This window comes from Pagrus major, chromosome 19 (genome assembly GCF_040436345.1).
Source record: "Pagrus major chromosome 19, Pma_NU_1.0".
Lineage (NCBI taxonomy): Eukaryota > Metazoa > Chordata > Actinopteri > Spariformes > Sparidae > Pagrus > Pagrus major.
Window position 1 is genome coordinate 19,897,401 of NC_133233.1, and position 21,548 is coordinate 19,918,948.

Here is a 21,548-nt window from a genome sequence, read left to right on the forward strand (position 1 = left end):
AAATATTCCCTGTGAAAGATGTCGAGTAGGAAGGACGCTGATTTTTACAAATGTAGCTCATATTTTGAGCAGCACAAACAGAATTCATTCACTGCTAATTTGAGCGGGGTGTTGGCAGAAATCTCAGAGACTAATATCTCTGAACCTTTAGTTTGACTCTTAAAAAGGAAATCTTTAACTGAGGAACATCTTAATACTTTATTGATGCTTCTAACCAGAGTCGATTCTCAAAAGTATCGATACTGTGATACTTTTTTGATACCACTTGTTTAAACGATACGTTCGAGCGTTTTCAAGGATTTCCAGCACCAGTAAGAACCCTGCAGTTTAAAATGGCCAATCAGGTTGAGGAGTCTGAATAGTAGACCCTAAAAAGTTTGTATAAAAGCCTACACACTTTATTAGGTACAGTTATACCATTTAATGCGACCCAGAACGACAGATCTGCCGCAGATAGCTCTCTCACAGCGTCGATCAAGACTGAACTTTATTATCTTTGTCGACTAATGGATTAGCATTATATTGTACAGTTGTACCCTATAGTCCCAGCTGAGTGTATCATTATCATCTATTTAACTGCTCATAACAACAATGCCTCAGTCCTTTGTGTAGCTGTAGCATGAAGACTCATAATGAACACATTGTTCTTCACATTCTTTGGTATCTAAAGTAATTACACCTCATTTCACCACACAGAGGTTACCTGTGATAAAAAAAAAAGAATCTTTGATTACTGTGTCATTTCTAAACAAATGAACTAATTGTAATGACTATTTGTTTTAAAGACTCCATAGCTTGCATGTCAACTAAAAAACTAAAACTTAAAACTGCAAGAGAAAATGTTCACATTGATCCTCAAAGTTTCTTTCTGAACAAAAAGACTTGTTTGTTTGTGAACTGAAAGAAACTGAAATATATATTTAGCTACGGGAACTCAAACTAACTAAAATATGTTATTTAGTAATGTTGGTGAACTGGCCGTTTAAAACATTTGGTGCTAAAGCTTCCTCAGGATTGCAGATTGTTGGATGGTTTTCAACAGTGTTGTGTAGTGTGACTTTTGAAAGTAACTTGCTGTATTACAAGATTACTGCCATTAAAAAGCAACTTATGTTCAACTGTTGCCTACTTAGAAAAGGAACTTGTTCTTGAGTACTTTGCGATTTAGTCTCAGCTAAAGATAATATAAAGAAAAATAAAATATAAAGAAGACAAATATAGTCTCACATCTACTTTCCTTATTAAACTGAAAAATGCAACCGTACATCTTCTGAATTCAAGTTTCTTTCAAGTTTCACCAAACAAAGACTGGCCAAATTGCCTTGTTAGCTCATAAAAGACTTTTTACAGAATCACAAAAACTGTGGTTGGTTTGTTATTTCACCGTTCCAACAATCACCGGCTGGTTCAGTCGAAATAAACCCGTAATTAACTCACTGCCTGTCTCTGCCTCTCAGCTTCGCACTGAGCAGCGACTGTTGAATTAGCAAAATAAAATGAGTCAGTTTAAGTAGCGGCTTGTTTAAAACGTAAATAACTGATTAGTTATATTGCAAAACTAATGAGTTACGATACTCAGTAATCTGAGTACTCTTACAACATACTTTGTAACATAGTTACGATTGTTGCCATTAATGAAGCGAATGCCATCTTCTTCTATATGTAGGTCAACTTGGTGTCGGAGCACATCTGGTGCGAGGACTTCCTGGTGCGCAGCTTCTACCTGAAGAACCTGCAGACCAACGAGACCCGCACCGTCACCCAGTTCCACTTCCTGTCCTGGATGGACCGCGGCATCCCCAACTCGGCGAGGACCCTGTTAGACTTCCGCAGGTAGAGTGACGGATCCTGCAGGTTGGCCTCAGACGCTGGAGCTCAGGCACCTTTACAACCAGCCTTTATCCTGAGCTTGTTCTTAATCATCTTCCCTTATACTCTGTATTCTGTCAGCGCCTCTCTGGTCCATCTCCCTTTTGCCCCTCCGTCTTTTGGTGTCCTAGAGAACGGTTGTTCTAATAAGGACTGTGTTTCTCTACTATCCCTTTCATCCTGGGCCTGTTTCCCTCACCTCCCTCCAGCACATGTGATGCAGCAAATTAACAGCCCCGCACTGCCTGGCTTGGCTTGGGAAGAAAAGAAAAGGAAAAAAAAAAAAAAACTACCTAATTCAAACACCCAATTAAATGAGAGCTGTCTCACTAAAAACACGGGAGAGGGGGAAAGCTAGTGACTGAATAACCTCACTCTGTTCTCCATATAATGTGTTCTGGCAGAAGAGCAGCAATAGCTCCTCTGGGAGAACCCAGAGGGATAGGAAAAGCCCTCCAAATGAGAATAGATGCATCTGATTTGTGGATGGAAGTCTGTCCATCTGGTTTGTAATGCAGATGAGAGAGAGAGAAAAAAAAGGAGGATGTGCAGTGTTATCATGTCATCCTTTCCTGACAGAGTCGCTGCTGTTTTTTCTTTTTTCAAATTAAACTGGGTGCAGCTTGCACACAGTCCTATTTATTTATGATGTCAGTGTGCAGGTTTGAGCTGTGTTTTTTGCTGTTAAGAACAACTAGATTGCCTTGAAGTGACCCCATTATTGCTGCTGTAGGTTATAGGGAATCTAAAGCTCTCTGATTGTTCAGAGGTCTCAGATCCACACGATGTACTGCACACTCACGGTTTTCACGGTTTCGGCCAACTCGGTATTTTGCGGTTGCCAGTGTCATTTTTGTGATGTTGCAGCTAGTAATATGAGCCCAGTTGCATAGTCACAAAAGTGATCATTGGAAACTGTGTCTCCTCAGCCAGGCCTGTGCACAAACTGTCTTTCTCTCACTCCTGACTCTGTCTCCCCTCTCCTCCTCTCACTGCTCCTTCCTCTGGCTTGCATGGGAACTCCAAACACCTCTGTATGCTCTTTAACCAAGGACATATGCTGGTTTTATGACATCAGTGTCTCCTCTACATTCGTTCAGGAGTGGTGGACCACCACAGTGAGAACATGACCACCACAGCTAGATAAAATGGGAAATTAAATATTATGATTTAGATAATTAAACAAAAGAAAAACACAAACAAGCATTAGGCTTAGTGCCCTTTAACCATGATCAAATAACTAAATATAAACGATTGTGCTAAAATCACACGTACAGGGAACAAATACCAAAATGTGCCCCCGCCACCACTGCTACAAAACAGTTACAGAGGAAACGCTGCATATATTTACATAAAATGTAAATTTAATTTCATGTAAGTTAATGTAAAAACAGAAAATGACAGCAAAATACACAGAAAATATCAAAAAGGAAACATTCCTCCTGCAAATTAAGCAATAGTAGACTTAAAACATCAGTAGTTTCATCATGTTTTTAAATTTGGTTATCTTCACTGCATGTATTTAGATGATGAAGCCAAGCTTCAGCCACTGTAGACCTTTATTGTGGCAAAAAGAAACCTCATAACTCAAACTGACATCAAATAGAGCATATCTTTTCATTTCAGTTATTGTTCTGAAGGTCCAAGTACATAAAAATGGAAATGCATATCAGAAATAATACGTAGAGTCAATATAAAACATTTGGTCACACTTTCTATGAAGCCCATGTCTATAATGCACTATAACGTGGGAGTTAAATGGATTCCTCTGATTTTTGTCTTTTTTTACTTTACTTGCAGCAAACAGTGACCACTCACAGTGACTTATAACCCACTTGTGATGTATTACATCTGCCTATAACAGGGATTTCAATACTTAAAGCACCAAATGGCCACTTACAGTAACTCATGATCACATTGTAATGCATTATCATACTGATTATAATGCATTGTGAAATGATTATAATGTATTACAACTATAAGGATCACTGTGATCCCTGCAATACTGGTGAGTGACCTCAGAAGTCATTAGAAAATGCTTTATAGTGTGATATTGTTATAAGCAATGAATTAACTATACGCACACTATAACACATTAAAAGTATGCATGTTTTTAATGCATCATAGAAATCGGCATCATAATAAGTGATGATTATTGTTGTAAATGATTGTGAGGCCTCATAACTGTGACTTTAAATGATGCAATGATAATAATGATGTTATAATGCATTTTAAGTATGTTAATAAGCTCTTAAAATGCATTGTAAGTATATTCATAATTGTTATAAATCATTTTAAGTATGTAAATAATCTGTTACTGTATAATGCATTGTAAATGTGTTGCTAATCTGTTATAAATGATTATACGTATGTTTATAATCTGTTATAAATCATTATAAGTATATTCATAATCGTTATAATGCATTGTAAGTATGTTCATTATCTGTTTTAGTGCATTATAGAAAGGGCTTCATAGAAAGTGTTATAAATATGATGGATTCAGTATATTTAGTAATATTATAAGCTACAACTCATTATTGTTACTGTCAGTATAGTAGTAGTAGAAGTACTATGGTACAAATGACACATCCATTTATATCATAGAATGTCCTTGCAGTGTGCTTTATGTCATATTTATTGTTGTATTTACACTTCATTAATTGATAATAATCAGTGATTTTGATCAGTAACAAAGAACACTAAATAGACGAGACAAACGATGAGATATTTAATACAAGACATTTAATTTCCACGTTGAAAGGTGAAAAACGAGGGTGAAAATGGAAAAAAGACACTCTCGGTGTAGTCAGTTTCCATGGCAACGGCGAGGTGTGAAAAGGCTTGTTGGCCTTCACCGTGCCTGTGGTGTGTAACATTCATAATTGGCCGAGGTTAATGCGTTGGCGGGTCGGCAATCACAGCATCACACCACCACATCCATCAGCCCCACATGTCACAATAATGCTGTTTGGTTTATTTAGGTGGTGCTTCCTCAATTTAACGTGATTGATTGACAGGAGGGTGCGTCTCCTAATATCATCCTGACCACAGCGAAGAAGTCTTTCATTATCACCGTTATTATTCAGCAGAAATGCATCAAGACAACTGCAGTCAAGCTCGCAATAACATCCTATTTTCTCTTTTTTTTTATTGCAGAAAGGTTAACAAGTGCTACCGGGGTCGATCTTGCCCGATAATCGTTCACTGCAGGCAAGTATAACAGTTTGAACCTTGTGACAGTGGCTGACCCTGCTGAATAGGGATAGTGATTGTTTATGGTGGCCTGTGTGTTGGAGGGGAGAGGCTGTTTATTTTAAACCCTGCTCAGTCCATTTACTCAACCCGGGTCCAGTGGAGCTGCTGTTTATTCCACTGGCTGTGCCTGTATGGAAATGCCAGAGACTCTTCCATTTCCCATTTTGTCGAGTTAGTTAACTGGCCTTGATTGGTTTGTATTAAACACACAGGTATCTGTCTGGCCACTTTTAATAGTCACATCCTGTTAAGTCATGCGTGGGGCCAGGCAGCCTCGCTCTCCCTCTGAGGGAGCTGTACGGACTGAGTGTCTAGCAGTGGATTAATGAAGCAGTGGTGCTCAGGCCTGCACTCCTGTTTTATTGGCCTTGCCTTTATTAGAGAGATGTGCACGCCTTGTTTGCAATTAACATGCAGAGCCGTTGAATGGCCGGCGGGCACAAAGGGAGGCTTTTCATAAGACTATCTCTGGAGTAATGGAAAAGCAAGGCTCTCCAAAAGCTGTTCTCGAACCGCCCCTGGCCTCTCAACCTCTCCTCTGCTCCTGAGGTGCATTCATTTAAAAGCCTTTGTCCCCAGTGTGCCTCAGAAACCATTCCCCTCTCCCCAATAGCCGAGCAAGTCTCCAGACCACACATGCACTCGTGTGCAAAGGTTTAACATAGTCACATTTATTGGAACATCAAATTTTCAAAACCTATCAGGTATTTTTTATAAGATTATTATTGATTTTTCCAATTTAAGTATTCTGTTTTATCTTTATTTTAAGCAGGTGTGTATCTGTATGCATAGACTGATCTGTGTTTACTGCACATTCTTTCAGCAGATGCAGATGTAAATGAGCAATTTGTTTCCTTATAAGAGAAACACTCTTGAGATTAAAGCATCACTCTGCCACCTTAATGATCTCCATCTCTCTCTCTTTCTCTCTCTCTCCATGACTCTCTGCAGTGATGGAGCTGGCAGGAGTGGGACTTACATTCTGATTGACATGGTCCTCAATAGGATGGCTAAAGGTAACGATCAATGGCTTCCCTGGCAACGCTAAAGCCTCTCATTCTCCTCAGAGGGTCTTGGGGATGCATTAGAGGGTGACTTTTCTGAGGCCTGGAGAGGCAGACACGGAGGGAGCTGGAAGGAGTGGAGGGAGTGGAACAAAGAGAAAACAGAGAGAGGGAAAATGAAAAAAAGAAACCTGCGCCCACATTAGTAATTATCTATTTAAGCTGCCGTCACGCCATATTGACCCGCAGCACAACTGCGACATGAATTTAGATGGCACATGCATGGAAATGAAATGTTTAAAGGTGAAATATGTTGAAAATCAGAATTTGGAAATGTTGCTCCAATGGTTTGAATCAATATTTAATATTTAATGGGAACAATTGCTTTTATTATTTTATTATAGGACAATGTTTACCCTTTATACCGTATCCTGTTTTTTCCACATATGATCGGTGATTCACACATGTCAACTAAACTGCCTGAAAGCGCCAGGATGTTTTAAATCTGTTGCCCAGTTGCTTTATTTTCACTGATTTTGATCTGTTGAGTTTGCATTGTATAATGAAAAAACAGTCTGGAGAATGTATTATCCAAATAGATATAAAACACCTGGGCAAGAAAAGCTACCTGAACAGGATCTTTGTGGGTGTTTTCATTCAATGCAAAACCGAAATAGTTTGAAGGTGGATTTGTTTCTAAATTGTAGGGCAAACTCTTAGTTGAAGAGTTGTAAGCAGGATTAAAGAATAACTAGCATAAAATTTAAACTCCCCCTCTGGTAAAAAATCTGTTTTTCTTCTTGTTCCTACAGTTGAATGTGTGTAGAAATGATGTATGAGCACAGTTTGACACTAGAAGGCTGTTTTCACATTCATCTGCTAAAAGTGTAAAGATTTTAGGAGGCGGAGCTACAAGAATGATTTGTGACATCACAAATTGTTTGGCAAGCCGAACCTGGTGTGATGTGAAAACCTGAGAATAGACTTTACAGAAGATATATTGCGATATGACAAAATATAGTAATTTCCTCCAGATAACCCGAATAGCTCCATTTGGAAGTAATTAATCATTAGAGAATGCTTTGGTTGATTTTTTTTTTTTTTTTTTTGAGAGATTGATTGGTGGTTCACTGTTTGTGGCAACAAACTCCAAAGTATTAGATTAACCTTTAATTGGTCTAAATTATGACTTATCAGACAGATTTCTCTTGTGGATCAGTGATGGAGACTTTTGTATCAAGCAGCAAAAAAAGAGTTAATTTCCCTGACATGACATCGCACATCCTGCAACGTGACTTTTGCACATGCGCACATTCCCAAGTCGACACTGAAACGATGTATTGTGCATGTATGTATGTATGTATGTAATTTTTAATTAGGGAGGTGCCATTTAAAGGATTTTAAAGTGGTAATTATACTTTAAACTGTGTCAGACACTAGTCTTGGAGCGGATCTTTAACTTTTCCCAGTTTTACATGCGAGCACATTTGGATGCAGCCATCTATTGTTGCATTCTTCCAAAGGCTGCCTTTAAAGCACCCCATAGCTCGGCCTGCCCTCCGCCCTCCGCCCTTTGACCCTCTACCCTTTACTCTCACTCCCTGCATGCCCTCCTCCTGTGATCCTGTCCCGTCAGACCACGTTAGAGCAGACCTTCCCTTCACTGTCTGTAAAACAGTAATAAGGCTGACCCGTCCTGATGGAGTTCATGTGGTTCAGCTCAGTGACGAATGCGCCGTTGTCCGCGGTGATGAAAGGTGCCACCCGGTCTCTTTTTAACCTTTTGTTTCCTGCTCCAGAATCGAACTTATAAAATGAACATAATCTCACTCTCCAAAGCTTTTTTTCTTCTTCTTCTTTTGGTAGAAGAGCCTCTCTTCAGCTTTACTTTGGAATCCAGCCCTTCTGAGACATGAAAGTCTTGTCGGAGCACTAGAGTACTTTGAGTACTAAGTCCAGCTGCATTAAATCCCCCTTTTTCACTCTCTCTCACCCACACACTTACATACATTTTCGCTCTCGCTCCATCTCTTTTTTTGCTTCCTTTCTCTGCCTCACTTTTTAAAAAAAAAACATCTTGAGGTTCAGGGGCTCCCTGGTTTTCTCCTCCCTCCATCTCAAATGAGCTGCTTGAAATCCATAAATCTGAAAGTAGAATAAGATTTCCAGATTAACATCACACACTCTCGAAGCCAAAACAGATTTAACTCAACGGCAGCTGATCACTGTTGAAGGCGAGCAACTGTTGCATAGGTTAATCATCAGTATGGCTGCTGCAACGGCTATAAATCATTTTAATTAGAGTTTGTTGGTTCACACACACACATGCACGCACACTTGGATATTGTTGTATCAAAAAGCTCTCCGCAGACTTTATAGTTGACTTTATAGTTGGACATAATCTAAACCAATTTTTGAACAAGATTCTCAGAGAGAAGCCAGCGCTTAGCGTTTTTGAATGCATTATTGCACATTTCCCAGACCCCCGAAAATATCCTCTTGCATATTTTATCGAGAAACAGTCTGTGGCTCTCGTCCAAGTCTTTCGAGGGATGAATGTAATAATTTTCAATCGCTGCGCTGTTCCAAAGGGAGCCCAGTATAAAGAGAGATTGACAGATGTGAGCTGGATTACTCCGCTGCTTTGAACTCAGTCCAATTTTCGGTCTGTTGCAGGTGCTAAAGAGATTGATATTGCCGCTACCCTGGAGCACTTGAGAGACCAGAGAGCTGGCATGGTCCAGACAAAGGTAAGGTTCCCCCGGCTTTGAGTTAGAGAGGTGGGGGGGAGGGGGAGGCAAGGGGAGCAGGGAGGGAGGGAGGGAGGAGGGGTTGCAGTCATTCAAATAGACGATTGTCTTCTTCATGTGCATAGGATCGGGGGAAATGATGTGGTAATTGATAACTGCTTCAGGATTAGAAAAACATTGTCTTGGAAGATAATAACTCACTGTTCCACATTTATCACAAGACACAGAGAGGCTGACCAAGATCTTCTGTTACAGGAATAATTTGTGACACTAAGGCATTTTAAGATCCTGTCACTGAAACAAACATTATAAACATACTTTTTTAAATCCTGGACTGTTAAACTCATACTTTTAATGTTTACAATAGTAATAAGGTAAAAATACAAACTCAGAAATATTTATCTTTTCCATAACTGAATAAACGAGCTGTTCTCAGAGGAAAATAAGGTCCCCAGAACACTGTTTGAAGCTAGAGTAAAATAGTATGAAATTGTGTTGTCCTTTAAGGTCAGTTTGTTTATTCAGTCATGAAAAGGAAGAGAGTTTGATTATTTAGTTTGTTTAGGCATAAATAAATAAAAAAATATTTTTAAAAATGAATAATAATGACATTTAACCCATAAAAGCTGCAAATCCTCACATTTGAAAAGCTAGGACAAGCTAATATTTGGTTTATTTGCTCAAAAAATGACTGAAAAAGTACATCAAATACCACATACCATGTTGAAAATTGTCTTTGCCTTTTTATTTCTTGTTCATCTTTATACACTTTACCTGACCTGAACTGTAGATTTTATACAATTCTTTATTCTCACAAGTTAATATCACAACAGGACATTTTTGGAAATAGTTCAGTGTGTGTCATTCACTAAGGCAAATAAAAGGTAGGATGTCTCTTTTTCCTCTCCATTGTAATTGGAAGGAATAATAATAACAATAACAATAACAATAACAATAATAAACCTCATGCAGCAGTGGGTGATAATATTTATGGACGCTGCATGCTAACAGACTCCAGTGTTCCTCGATGCTTCATTAATGCTGCTCTGTTCAGCACTGAAAAGCTTTCCAAACACTCTCTCTTCTTCTTTTTCTGACAAGTCTAAGTGAAATTATATTGGGAGTATTGTTGATTCCACTTGGTGGATCCATGCTGGGTCTGCACAGAAATTAGATCGTAATGAGGTATGAAATTTAGAGTTAGGGTTTCAATGATTGGACAACCAATTATCTTTTTTTCTTCCTGATGTTGCCACTTTATTTTTTTGGAGAGAACGTTTATTTCTCTTCTTTTTCTAGTTACTCCTTTTGACAGACATCAACATGCAGTAATTACAGCATGTGTGACCAGTTTTTATTTCTCACTCGAGCGTCCATCTCTCGTCTGTCGAGCAGAGATTGATCTCCCCCCAGTGGTGTAAACGTGAACAACACTGCTCATTCAATACCTGCTTTGAAAAGTATCTTTTTTAACACAGAACTTTGGGATTAGATACACTGCGATGAGGACACAGATGGCTGTGCTTACATATTTTCGACCCGATCACAACACCAGAACAAATAAAAATAGAAACCTAATCACTCCACATAATCTCCACTGCAAAGGGAGCGGCACAGCCACCAGTGACTCCTCTGTATTGATTTAGCCTATCCTCGGGCCAGACTATGGCAGCCTATGTGTTGACACATCTAAAGGCTGCTCCCTCCAAACTCCTACGTACTTTTTCTCTGTGAGAGGACCCCGTGGCCTGCAGCCTGGGGAGAGGAGAGGAATATAAAAATCACCAGGTCCATGGGGCAAACATCAATCACCCCCTTTTGTGCTCCTCTGGGAAAACTATGAGTCGGATTCACAAACATACGCACACACACAGAGCTGAGAGACAGCTTGACTCAAAAGCTTTATTTTAAGACACACCTGGCCGGATCGATGGCGGTGCCGGGTGCTCGTGCACTCAGAGAGTGGTTCACCTTCACCTCCAGTCTGTGGTCAGGCACATCCAGCGTAGGGTCAGCTGCCAATCATTCTGAAATGCTTTTCCTGAGCTGTTACACACTAAAACTTCCCTTCCCTTCCTTCTCTCCCTGCATCTGTGCCTCCTCCACCACCTCCTCCTCCTCCTCAGGAGCAGTTTGAGTTTGCGCTGACAGCCGTGGCAGAGGAGGTGAACGCCATCCTGAAAGCGCTTCCTCAGTGAAGGCACCGCATCCCCCACCTTCTTCTTCTCCTCGCTCGCTGAGCACCGGTTTCCTCTGCCCACTCAAGACTGACATCTCTCTCTGCCCTTCCCTCTCCTCGCTCTGTTTCTCTTCTTCTGTCTCTGCCTCCTCTTCACCTCTATATATACTGTATACTTATGAATGTCGTGCCAGATATCTGACCTGGATCCATATTCACAAAGAGCTCGCCTCAGAGTACGACTGTTGATCTGGGATCTGTGTCGTTTTTTGTTTTTTTTAAGCGATTCGGGAGAGAGAGCGGACCAGCGGGATCTGATCTGATCTGTTGTGAGACCTCAGATCAGCCCTCCTACTGTGAGACTTTTTTGTCGATATGAACCCTGGTCCTCTATAACTGTGATGTTGTTCCTGAACATACCGTTTTAGTGCCACTGAAGAGCTGTTTACGTGATGTCAAGTGAAGGTTTTTGTTCCAAAATTAGCTATCTGCCGTTGAAAAAACTGATACAGATGCTTTAAATAACAAGTTTAAAACAAACTATAGTAGGGCTGCAACTAAGGATTATTTTCATTATTGATTAATACGCTGAAATGCCAAAAAATAGTACAAAATTAAATGCTTAGAGGCCATAATCTGCCTTTTTTCTGATTAACAGTATAACATCTTAAAAATTCTATTTTAAGGCATGTATGACAAAGAAAAACATCAAATTTTCATATTTGAGAGGCTTGAACCAGAAAATATTTGCCATTATTAGCAAAAGTTTAATTCTTAGTGGCCACGGAAATTTCTTCAGTGTGCTTTCGCAGTCTAAATCCTAAAAATATTCAATTTTCTGTCATATATCAGCAAAAAAACATGAAACTGTCATATTTGAGTGGCTAGAATCAGTAAATATTTAAGGTTTTTGTTTGAAAAATTGCAAACGGTTAATTGAATATCAAAATTGTTGCCAGTTGATTGTCTTCAGTCTCCCTAATTTTTATGATTACAGCCTAGAATCATTGAAAAAAGAATCTATTTCATGGCGTCTGTGGGAAAGAAAAAACTAATTGTCATATTTGAGAGGCTGGAACCAAAGTTTTTTTGTCATTTTTCCTTAAAAAATGGCAAACGATTGATCGAATAACAAACTGGTTGCCAATTAAATACTAATAATGTCCTCAGTCTGCTTATTCTTCTGATTAACAGTCTAAAATCTTTAAAAAAAAAACTAAAAAGAAACTAGAATCTGTGAATATTTCTGGTTTTTGCTTGAAAATGACACAAACGATGAATTGAATATCAAAATGGTTGCCAGTTAATTGTCTTTAATCTGCTTATTTATCTGATTAACAGTCTCAAATCTGTAAAAAAAAAATTCCATATCTGACAAGGAAAAACAGCATTTTATCACATTTTAGAGGCTGGAACCAGACAATATTTGACGTTTTCGCTCGCAAACGTCACAAACGATTAATTAATTTCTTTGCCGATCGATTAACCGACTAATTGTTGCAGCTCTCAACTATAGCACTTTTATAGATAATAAACAAGAGATAATATGTAAGTAAAGTAAGTCCTTGCCTGTAAAAAAATCACAATATTGTACAGATTATAGCGTTTTGGAAATAAAAACCCCCTCACATGTTTCCTTCTCCTCTGTGATCTGAATCAAACACTATATACTCAGCAGCATCACATGTTCAAGTGTGTATGTTTGTGTGTGTATTGTTGTATTTTGGGTCCGGACATCTCACTCCTGTATTAAACCCGCAGATGTTCTGGTACTTAAAAAAGCCTCACAGGTCATGATTTTTGCAACATATCAGGTGTTTTTTAATTCCTCATTGCATCGATCTGTTTTGTTACATGAACAACTCTGTTAATATTAAATGTAATAGAAATAAACCCACTGAGATAGTTCCTATGTATCGATAGTGACAATATATTTAAGCAGAACTTATATCGGGATTGTTGCTTAATTTGTTCGTCCCTCCATCTCTGGTATATTGTGATATTTTGTGCAACATGACAGATTATTCCCTCTATAGAGACGATGAATGACTTTATGAATCCCTACATAGTGCTATATGAAATGTATACTGAGAGCCTCAATGAGAACTATATATTTTGTGTGAAAAGTAACATTCAGGTTGATAATAAATCCGAACAGATTATACTGCTTTGCTGTCTGGTGTTTAATGTTGTTTCTGACACACACACACACACACACGCGTGCGCGCACAAACAGGCCGAATGGCATTTGATTGAATGGTAGCCTTAGTAAAGTCACAAAGAAAAGATGTATCACGCTCCCTGAGGGTTTGTGTCTGGGAGAGACTTGCAGGTTTGCACAGATGAAATGTTTGGTTCAGCGGCTCTGTCAGAGGAGAAAGTGGCTGGGATTTAAAATGAAATCAGTCATGTATTACAGCCACCGAGGTCCTCTCGCAATATTACAGCAGCAGCGGGGGAGGCTCAGTCGCTCCAAAAGTCCAATTTTATCAATATTTACTGAAGGATGTAACTTTTAACTTACTGTTGTTGGAGAGTTATTGCTTATTTTAGTTTTGTTTTTCTTTGTTTTATTATTGTTTCAGCTTACAGCTCGATTTATTGTTTTGCCGGTGACTTTTTATGCAGAGGTTTGTGACCTATTTTTAAAAATGGCTTAAAAACAGGTCACTTTCTCTTGATAATTAAACCTGCCTTAGTGTGCATGTGCATTTATTCCAATCATTTTGTGTTGTTTTGTGATGATTAAAGGGATTTTTCCAGTTAATAAATGACCAAAAATAGGTTTTAATCCTGCAAAATACCATCGTGACAGTCGTCGTCTTAAAGTAAGGAAGTTCAGCGATGATTGGAAATGTTAACGCTCGACCACTTGTCAGGATCTTCCTCAGCGAGTTGGGCTGCTCGCTCATCTTTTTGGTTAAATGTACTTAATTTCACCTGGGTAATCAGCAGAGTGTACCTGGGTACGTGTTAGTGATTGAGTGTAACTAAGTACATTTACTCAAGTACAATTTTCTCACACCAACACACATGTAAAGTAGAGTAGTATGTCTGTCTTAACTTTTTTACGGCATGGGTAATAAGAAATTCACTGGTTAAACTAGAATGGCACTCAATCAAGCATAATCCACTATCAAACTCGATAGCCCTGTATCACTCTCAGTACATTTTAAACCAAAAATGCTGAAAAATGCTCTATCTCGCAATGTTAAAGAAAGTGAGAAAAAAATCCTGGCTCCTTCTCTTTATCTAGATCCACACCAAAAGTTAATGGGGTCTTCTCTGGGCTGAGACACATCCTCCATCCAAGTCTCATGGAAATTCATTGAGTAGTTTTTGTGTAATCCTCATGACAAACTAACCAACCAACAAACAAACATGGGTGAAAACATAACTTTCTTCTTTATAAAGTATAAAATCCTTTATTAATTGTTAATAATCTATATATAAATGTTTTGCAGATGAGTTACAAGCCATTAAAATGTGATAATGTGTTTATCCTCCAGCATGTCACTTGCTTTTACAAACGTGAAGTCAATATTAGTATTAGTAAATAAGGAGGAATGGGCCTCACTAATGATAAATATTGATATGTCAAGTAGAGCGTGTTTTATTGATATGTCAAAGGCGTGTTTCACAACCTGGCAACCCAAATGTTGTTCTCATAAATGGTTTATAACTGATCTATAAAGCCTTATTAGCCACTGATAAAGCCGTTACTCCCAGCTTATAAACCGTGTTTAAAGGGTGCCTAACCCTAACCCTAACACTAAAAGTATCCTCATTGGTATCTTTACATATCAGCTGATACAACCACATATTATTGATCAGCAGTAAAACTTTCACTACCTGAAGGTAAATCCGTTTTCACACGACACACAAAAAGGATCCTGCATGTATAGCATGTATAGACACTATATAATCTCCTACCTTTCACTGCTGTGTGTGTGCTTCACGTGTGGACTCGCATTAATGTGTGCGCTGCCCGTTGACATGTCCCTCCCTCCCCTGACAGTTCTAATAGCCGGGAATGAGGCTTCATGCACTTCCTGAGGCCTCATTTGCATATGATTTTGCTGATGAGCTGCCACCGCTAACCAGCAACACCAAACCAAAGCCCTATTAATATTCTCCCATTCAGGTTGTAAAGCACACAAACCTAATCAGCTTAGAAATTACTGTATGGAAACCATAATTACGCATGTTTAATTGCTTATCATCTGATGGGTACAAGTTTATTAGAAAATGTATTCATGGTAATTGCTTCCTGAGGTATCTGGTGTGCTACAATACCATGTGATATCCTGTCAGCTCCCATTTGGGAGGATTAATGCGCGCCGCAAAAGTCACAAAATTAGATACTGTGTATTGACTCTTTGGATGCTTGGTTTAACTCAAAGTGATTTTTAATTTAGGGATTTCTAAATTACTGCTTAAGCTCGGATAAGTCTTTGGAGTGAGATCCGTCAAAATTCAGCATATCTAACTGCTGGTGAGGAGTGCTGGTGTATCACAGGGATATAAATGAATGTAAAGTAGGAAAATGCCTGTGAAATCTTGGTGCCACCAGAAAATACTCTCAAACTCTGCCTGGCAATCGTGGAGACTGGATTTCTACAACCAAAAAAAGAAAAGCGGTAAAATCAGCAGGAACACAAAAGTGAAAAGTCACATGCATGAAATGAGGAAACACATCTTTTTGAAGTAAAGCCATCTCAAAGCCGATGAATCATTCAGTCCTGAAACAAGCAGATTAAAAGACACACAGTGAAGGTTCCTCAGAGGGGCCTCCACACACCGCCAAGAACGTCGAGTGGGCCTTTTCAGCCATGGACCTCAGCGAGTCTTACAGCTCCTGCCCACTCTTTGATGATCTCTCTATGGTTTATTGTAATCACTGTTGGCTCTCAGTTCTTCTGACACACTTGTAAATTCATGCAGTCTAAAAAGGAAATGCAATCGACCAGCCAGGAGTTTCTCTGCGGATAACTCTGTCTTTCATTAGAGCAGCGATTCAAGTGAAGCAGCTCAGCTAATTAAAGAAAAATAGAAATTATGATTTGATAAGAAAACACATTCACATATTTGAAGATGAGATAATAAATATGCAAAAAAGGATTACAAAATGGTACAAGGCTAGTTTTTAGGGAATTTATAATCACCGACTGGATTCAGTTCTGTTTCTTCTGGTTCAGTTTTCAATTTTATTTTGTACGATCCCTGTGCTTATTCTCCGGTTAGGTTTAGGCATAAAAAACATTTGGTTAGTGTTGGAAAAACATCATGTTCTTGGCTTAAAATACCTGTTTTTGTCGCCACAAACACGGCGTGAAATTGTCCTTCAGTCCTTCCTCAAATAAAATCCAGTGGTTTCAAGCTTACAGTTGTTGAAATGGACTCGAACTGTGGTCACTGGCTCGGCAGTACTCTCTCCTCTCCACTTCCCAATATGAAAGTCAGGTCATAAACGTCTAATGTGAACACATCAGTGGTTTGCAGAAGCATTAAACCTCTGGACCAACTTAACAATACTTGATGTTTATTTAAAATCCACTTTCAGAAGAAGCTTTAATCAATATTGTATATTAGCAACAGGTCACGTAACTTCTCGTATGATAAATTGGTTGCTTGGACTGATGACTTCACAGGGAATTATTACCTGGCTCTGCAGTTCCCATCAGCACGATGGGTTAGAGCTTTTATTTTTTAGCATCTTTCAGGTCATTGATTTAGTTTCATAACCATATGCTGCGTTCACGTGTTCCTCGGGTGGTCCCACTTCCCCAGTTTGGAAGTCGTTCTTCTGATGTCGGAGTGTCGGAGGCAACATGGACGCCAGAAAGAAGTTGTTCAGAAGTTGGCTCAGAACAGCTACAACCTAAAAATACATGTCAGCCAAAACTTGATGTGCAGTACTTGACTTTGATGAAAGTTTCTTACCATCAAGTTTACTCTCGTCCAGCATGTTTCAGCGTCATGTGAAATCAACTCGGCGACTGTCAGAGTTGTTTTCCCAACTTGAGCTTTTTCTCTATTTTTCCGACACAACATGAACGAACAGATAGTTTCCAGGTGGAGCTGCCAGCTGTTTTCTGCAAAAAAAGCTCTAAAAACAGAAAAGAAAAAGGAGTGTTGGACTTACGTTTGTTAGGTCGGCATAAACACAGTTTCCATTGACTGCTTATGTTGCTCCGTGACTGCTGGATGTGTAAATGGCCAACTGTAAGCTAACAAGCTCACCATAAAAGGTGATAATATGTAAATACCATTGATAATGAGGGGAAAAAAAGGGAAAAGAGGGTAAACAACTACAATAGATGTGTTCATAATGGGCCTGGCTTCGCAGGTGCATGGATCCACCACGGCCGCTGAGTTTTCTTGAACAATTTCATGAAGTCATGGAGGGAGTCGTCTCCTCGAGCCCGTCTCACGGGGCTGTGGAGGTACAGGGCGCTGGGAATAAAAGGTTTGGTAACCACTGCATTAGATATACTTCAGTTGACTTGCGGTCAATTGCTGTTATTAGCATTTGGTCTAATAGTCTCATGGGTGAAATATCCACTTAAAATATTGTGGACAAGTCAACAAAAATAATTGATTTTGCTATTAAACCATGTCCCGTTGAATTATGGGGGGAAACTTGACTGCGGCTTTAATCAGATCTACTTGGTTGCTTAAAAAGTAATTGCTGAGTACATTAAAAACGCAGCTACTTAACTTTAGGATGTGGAGCCAAGTCCAAGAGGCGCTTTAGCTTTTTTTTAAGTCCAAAAAAAAAAAAACCCACCTGTGGATCATTCAACTTTTGAATGTTAATACACAACATGCTGACAAACATGTCATTTCCCCACGGAGAGGCCTGGGAGATCCCAGAGTGTTTGCTTGTTGGAAAAACTGTCTGGGACGCTTTCCAGGATTTCCCAAAGAGAAAAGCCGTGTTTTTCTTTGCTGATGTTGTTGAGAGTGAATGGAGAGCAGATTGTAGAGGCTGTGCCTCTCATGTCTGTCCAAGGCCTTGATACCTTTGATCTTCTTAAGAAACAAACAAGCTTTTAAACTTGGCACTCCTGGCTAGTATCTCCCTTCTTCTGTCTCTGTTCATCAAAACGCTGATCCTGAGAAAATTGATCTTGCCTGAATAGTTATGCATACACATGCTTATGCAATGATTTGTGATTTAAAATGTGGAGCAAGCATAGCTAAGATAAAAAACTGATGTGATTTTACCAGATCTTAACGCAGCACAACAGCATGTAGCTCTGGGATAAATATTTGCAAAAGCCTTTTTTTTCTCCCCCCCTTATCTTTGAACAAACTACTGAGCACACAAACAAAACAGTTTTAATCAGCTACAAACAATGTTTCAAGCATCAGAATTTGCATCTCCAAGTAACATTTGTTTTGTTTTTTACAAAGGAAGATTAAAACGACGCTGAAACAGTTTTAAGTAAAGAGAGGTTGCTGCTCTGGTTCATCACATTGGATCCTCCTCAGTAACCCGCTGCACCAACTGTTCATGAACTTCAAACTTGGCCTAGTTTTAACATAAATGTTTACCAAGTGGAGATTACTGAATTAAATAGGGGGTCTCACTACATACAGTAACTAGTTTGCACCTAGAGATAAGTTGTTTCTAGCTAACTGAACTAGCTTCACTGTCAGAACTAACATTAGCTTGCACCTTTAGAGGAAGGCTGACATGAAATAGTTAACCTGACCTGTTCAATAAAGATTTAAACCAAGAAAACTCCAAATTACATTATAACATTAAATTATCTAAACATTCAGTGAACCTAACTTACATTATCTTAATCCCTCTCACTCATAACTACATGAAAAGTCTGCTGCTAACTCTGAAACACGCATTTCATATACAGTATGAATACAGCAGATCAAAACTACATTTACAAATGAGTGGCAGTTTACTTGAATATTTAATTTGGCTTCCTGAAAGTTATATTTCTAGAATAAGTACTGCATCCATGACGTGACTTCCTGTTCACGTAATTGATTACTTTTGATTGAACACTGCTACAGATGTTTCCAGCAACCAATTTACTAACGTTGCAACCCTATTTAGTTAGCCACTAGTTTGAAACAAGCTACTAAAAATGACCACACAGACTAAGTGAAAGATTTAGCGGATGCAGCCCAGCGTTGACAGATCTCCCGGGAGAAACACGCAACCTAGTCAATGGAAACAAGCTGAAAAGGCGAGACTTCAATCTGAAAATGTATAAATGTTGTCGTATATGTGTGAACTTATTTGACATTTCAAAACCATTTCATAAAAACTGTACCTTGTCATTTTTAACTCTTCATGAATTTCAACAAAACCAGCTGATGAGGAATGAATAAACTAATCAGTGAAAATGAAAGTAAAGTTACTGCATGTAACGAGTATATGAGACACAAGCCCAAAAAACTGCAACCTGCAAATATCGATATCTGTAACTTGTCACAACTTTTCAGAAAATCAAGCCCAAAGTCGCTTATAATAAGCGAACTTTGCAACCCTGATGCAGCCCACCTCGGGTGTAGAACTACAGGGTCAGATGTAAAATTGAGTGTTGCATCCTTCATGGGATTTATGGTCCAGTCATGATAGTTGACAAGGTTCTGTAAAAGGTTCTGGATAGTTAGCGGCTGAAGGTGAAAAGTCGCAGCGAGGGCCAACATCTGGCTGAGCATAAAAAGGCTAAGCCTTCAATCAGGAAGCAAATCTCCTCTCATTACCCCCCACCCCCCTGGCTTCCTCCTCTCTGGTTATTAATGGGCGCACAGCAGCCACAATGACATTTTATACTGTTTCATCCCTGTCCCATCATGCATCTGGGGATACCCTGGCATTTGGCGGCGGTGTTTTCATCAGTGTCTACGGCGCGCGCTGACCAGCGCGACTTCAATCCTGCTCACTGTCACTCATCATAAGTGAGTTTATCAACACACATCTAATCGCCACACACCGCAGGGACCTTAACCATTTGCATACTAAGATTGCTTTCTTTTGCTCGGCTAAGAACGCACCTCCTTTGCATAATTATTAATGATAAAGAGACGGTGAACAAATGTGTCAGAAGGTATTAGCATCACGTATACAACTAGATTCTAAAGGATACGTTTAGTGACGTGCCTGGAGGAACGATGAGGGCAAAGGGTAGGGGAAGGAGAGCAACACTGTCAAGGGATGCACTTTTGCTTGAAGGGAAGGGGTTAATTAAAGGGTCGTGGATGGGAAATACAGAGAAGTTTGATATTTTTTGGAGTTTCAAATCCTTGTTTAAACAGGAAGCCCGTTTGAGATCACGGGTGTCCGTCAAAAAGAAACCAAAACTGGAAAAAAAAGACGTAACAGCTGCAGACAAAAATGCGAAACAGTAACCAAAAAAAGGCACAAAAGCACTCAAACGACTTAAGTGTGGCGGCGGAGCAGCAGGATGCAGGATGAGGAGCCGAGCCTGAAATATAACATATAATTAAATCAAAGAAAATATTGCTCCAGTAGAAGGAGAAGCCACAGTGGTGAACAACACAAGATGTTTACATACAGCAGAGCCGCTGTAGCTGCTCGTTTCAGTATTTCTGCTGTGTACCATTAAAGCAGCAGGCCCATATTGTCTGTCATCTGTTGTCAGTAATTACCACTTTTTACACTGTCTTACCCTCTGTGGATAATGTTCAGCGTCTATACGAGAAGTGTTTCGTGTGAATAGTTTAACTGTTTGCCGCTTTATATGAAACAGCTGCACTGTTTTTACAGGACAGGAATAAATAAGTCATACACACTACGGTTCAATTGGGGGTTGAAATGCCCTCCCTGTGTTCTCCGTTAAACACAGGCCTGTGTACCCTCTGCGCGGTATAATAGCACGATATTAAAAATGCCCACAGCGATTGTTAAGTCACGCCGGCACATTTGCACCACGATGGATGACCTTTTGTGAATCCTAATGAGGCTTTTTCATGACTTTCAAAAGCAAAACATACTGTAGCATGTAGAATAATAGCCGCCGTGTGAGGAGTCGCCGCAGTTAAATGCTTTTGTGTGCGGCAGAAAATTAAATCACGGTTTTCTGTGTCGCATATAGTCGCACGGACAGCTATTAGCTTCATTTTTCTTCCTTTCTGACTGCAAAATAAATGGTTTATCTCAAACCCATAGTACGTCATGTCTGCCATTGGAGCTGGACAGTGGGGTCGTTGGAGTTATTGTCATATTTGTACAGATGAAAATGAATCATCATGCTCCATCGTGACTGAGAAATAAAAACAGCAGTAAACAAGAGAGTAGTTATTTAGTTTGTAGACTTCCTTCCTCACTCTTTGACGTATATCATCTGGTGTTTATAACAACTAGAGGGAGTAAATACGGTGGCCGCCAGGGTCAAAACACAAAGACATTTCACAAAACACAACAATATTTCACAAAACATTTTGGGAACAACGTGAAGCAACACGACGGTAAAATGTTTCCTTGAATAAAACAAC

General features: G+C 39.3%; 1 protein-coding gene across 1 annotated transcript in view; it reads left to right on the forward strand.

Annotated features, from left to right (window-relative positions):
• ptprn2 (protein tyrosine phosphatase receptor type N2) overlaps window positions 1-11,076 on the forward strand; it is a 130,294-nt gene extending 119,218 nt beyond the window's left edge. Inside the window, exons 18-22 of the mRNA XM_073488589.1 lie at window positions 1,667-1,833; window positions 5,026-5,079; window positions 6,076-6,140; window positions 8,805-8,878; window positions 11,005-11,076. Of these exons, the coding sequence (XP_073344690.1) occupies window positions 1,667-1,833; window positions 5,026-5,079; window positions 6,076-6,140; window positions 8,805-8,878; window positions 11,005-11,076 (432 nt within the window). The remainder of the gene's footprint in view (window positions 1-1,666; window positions 1,834-5,025; window positions 5,080-6,075; window positions 6,141-8,804; window positions 8,879-11,004) is intronic.
• The last annotated feature ends 10,472 nt before the right edge of the window (window positions 11,077-21,548 follow it).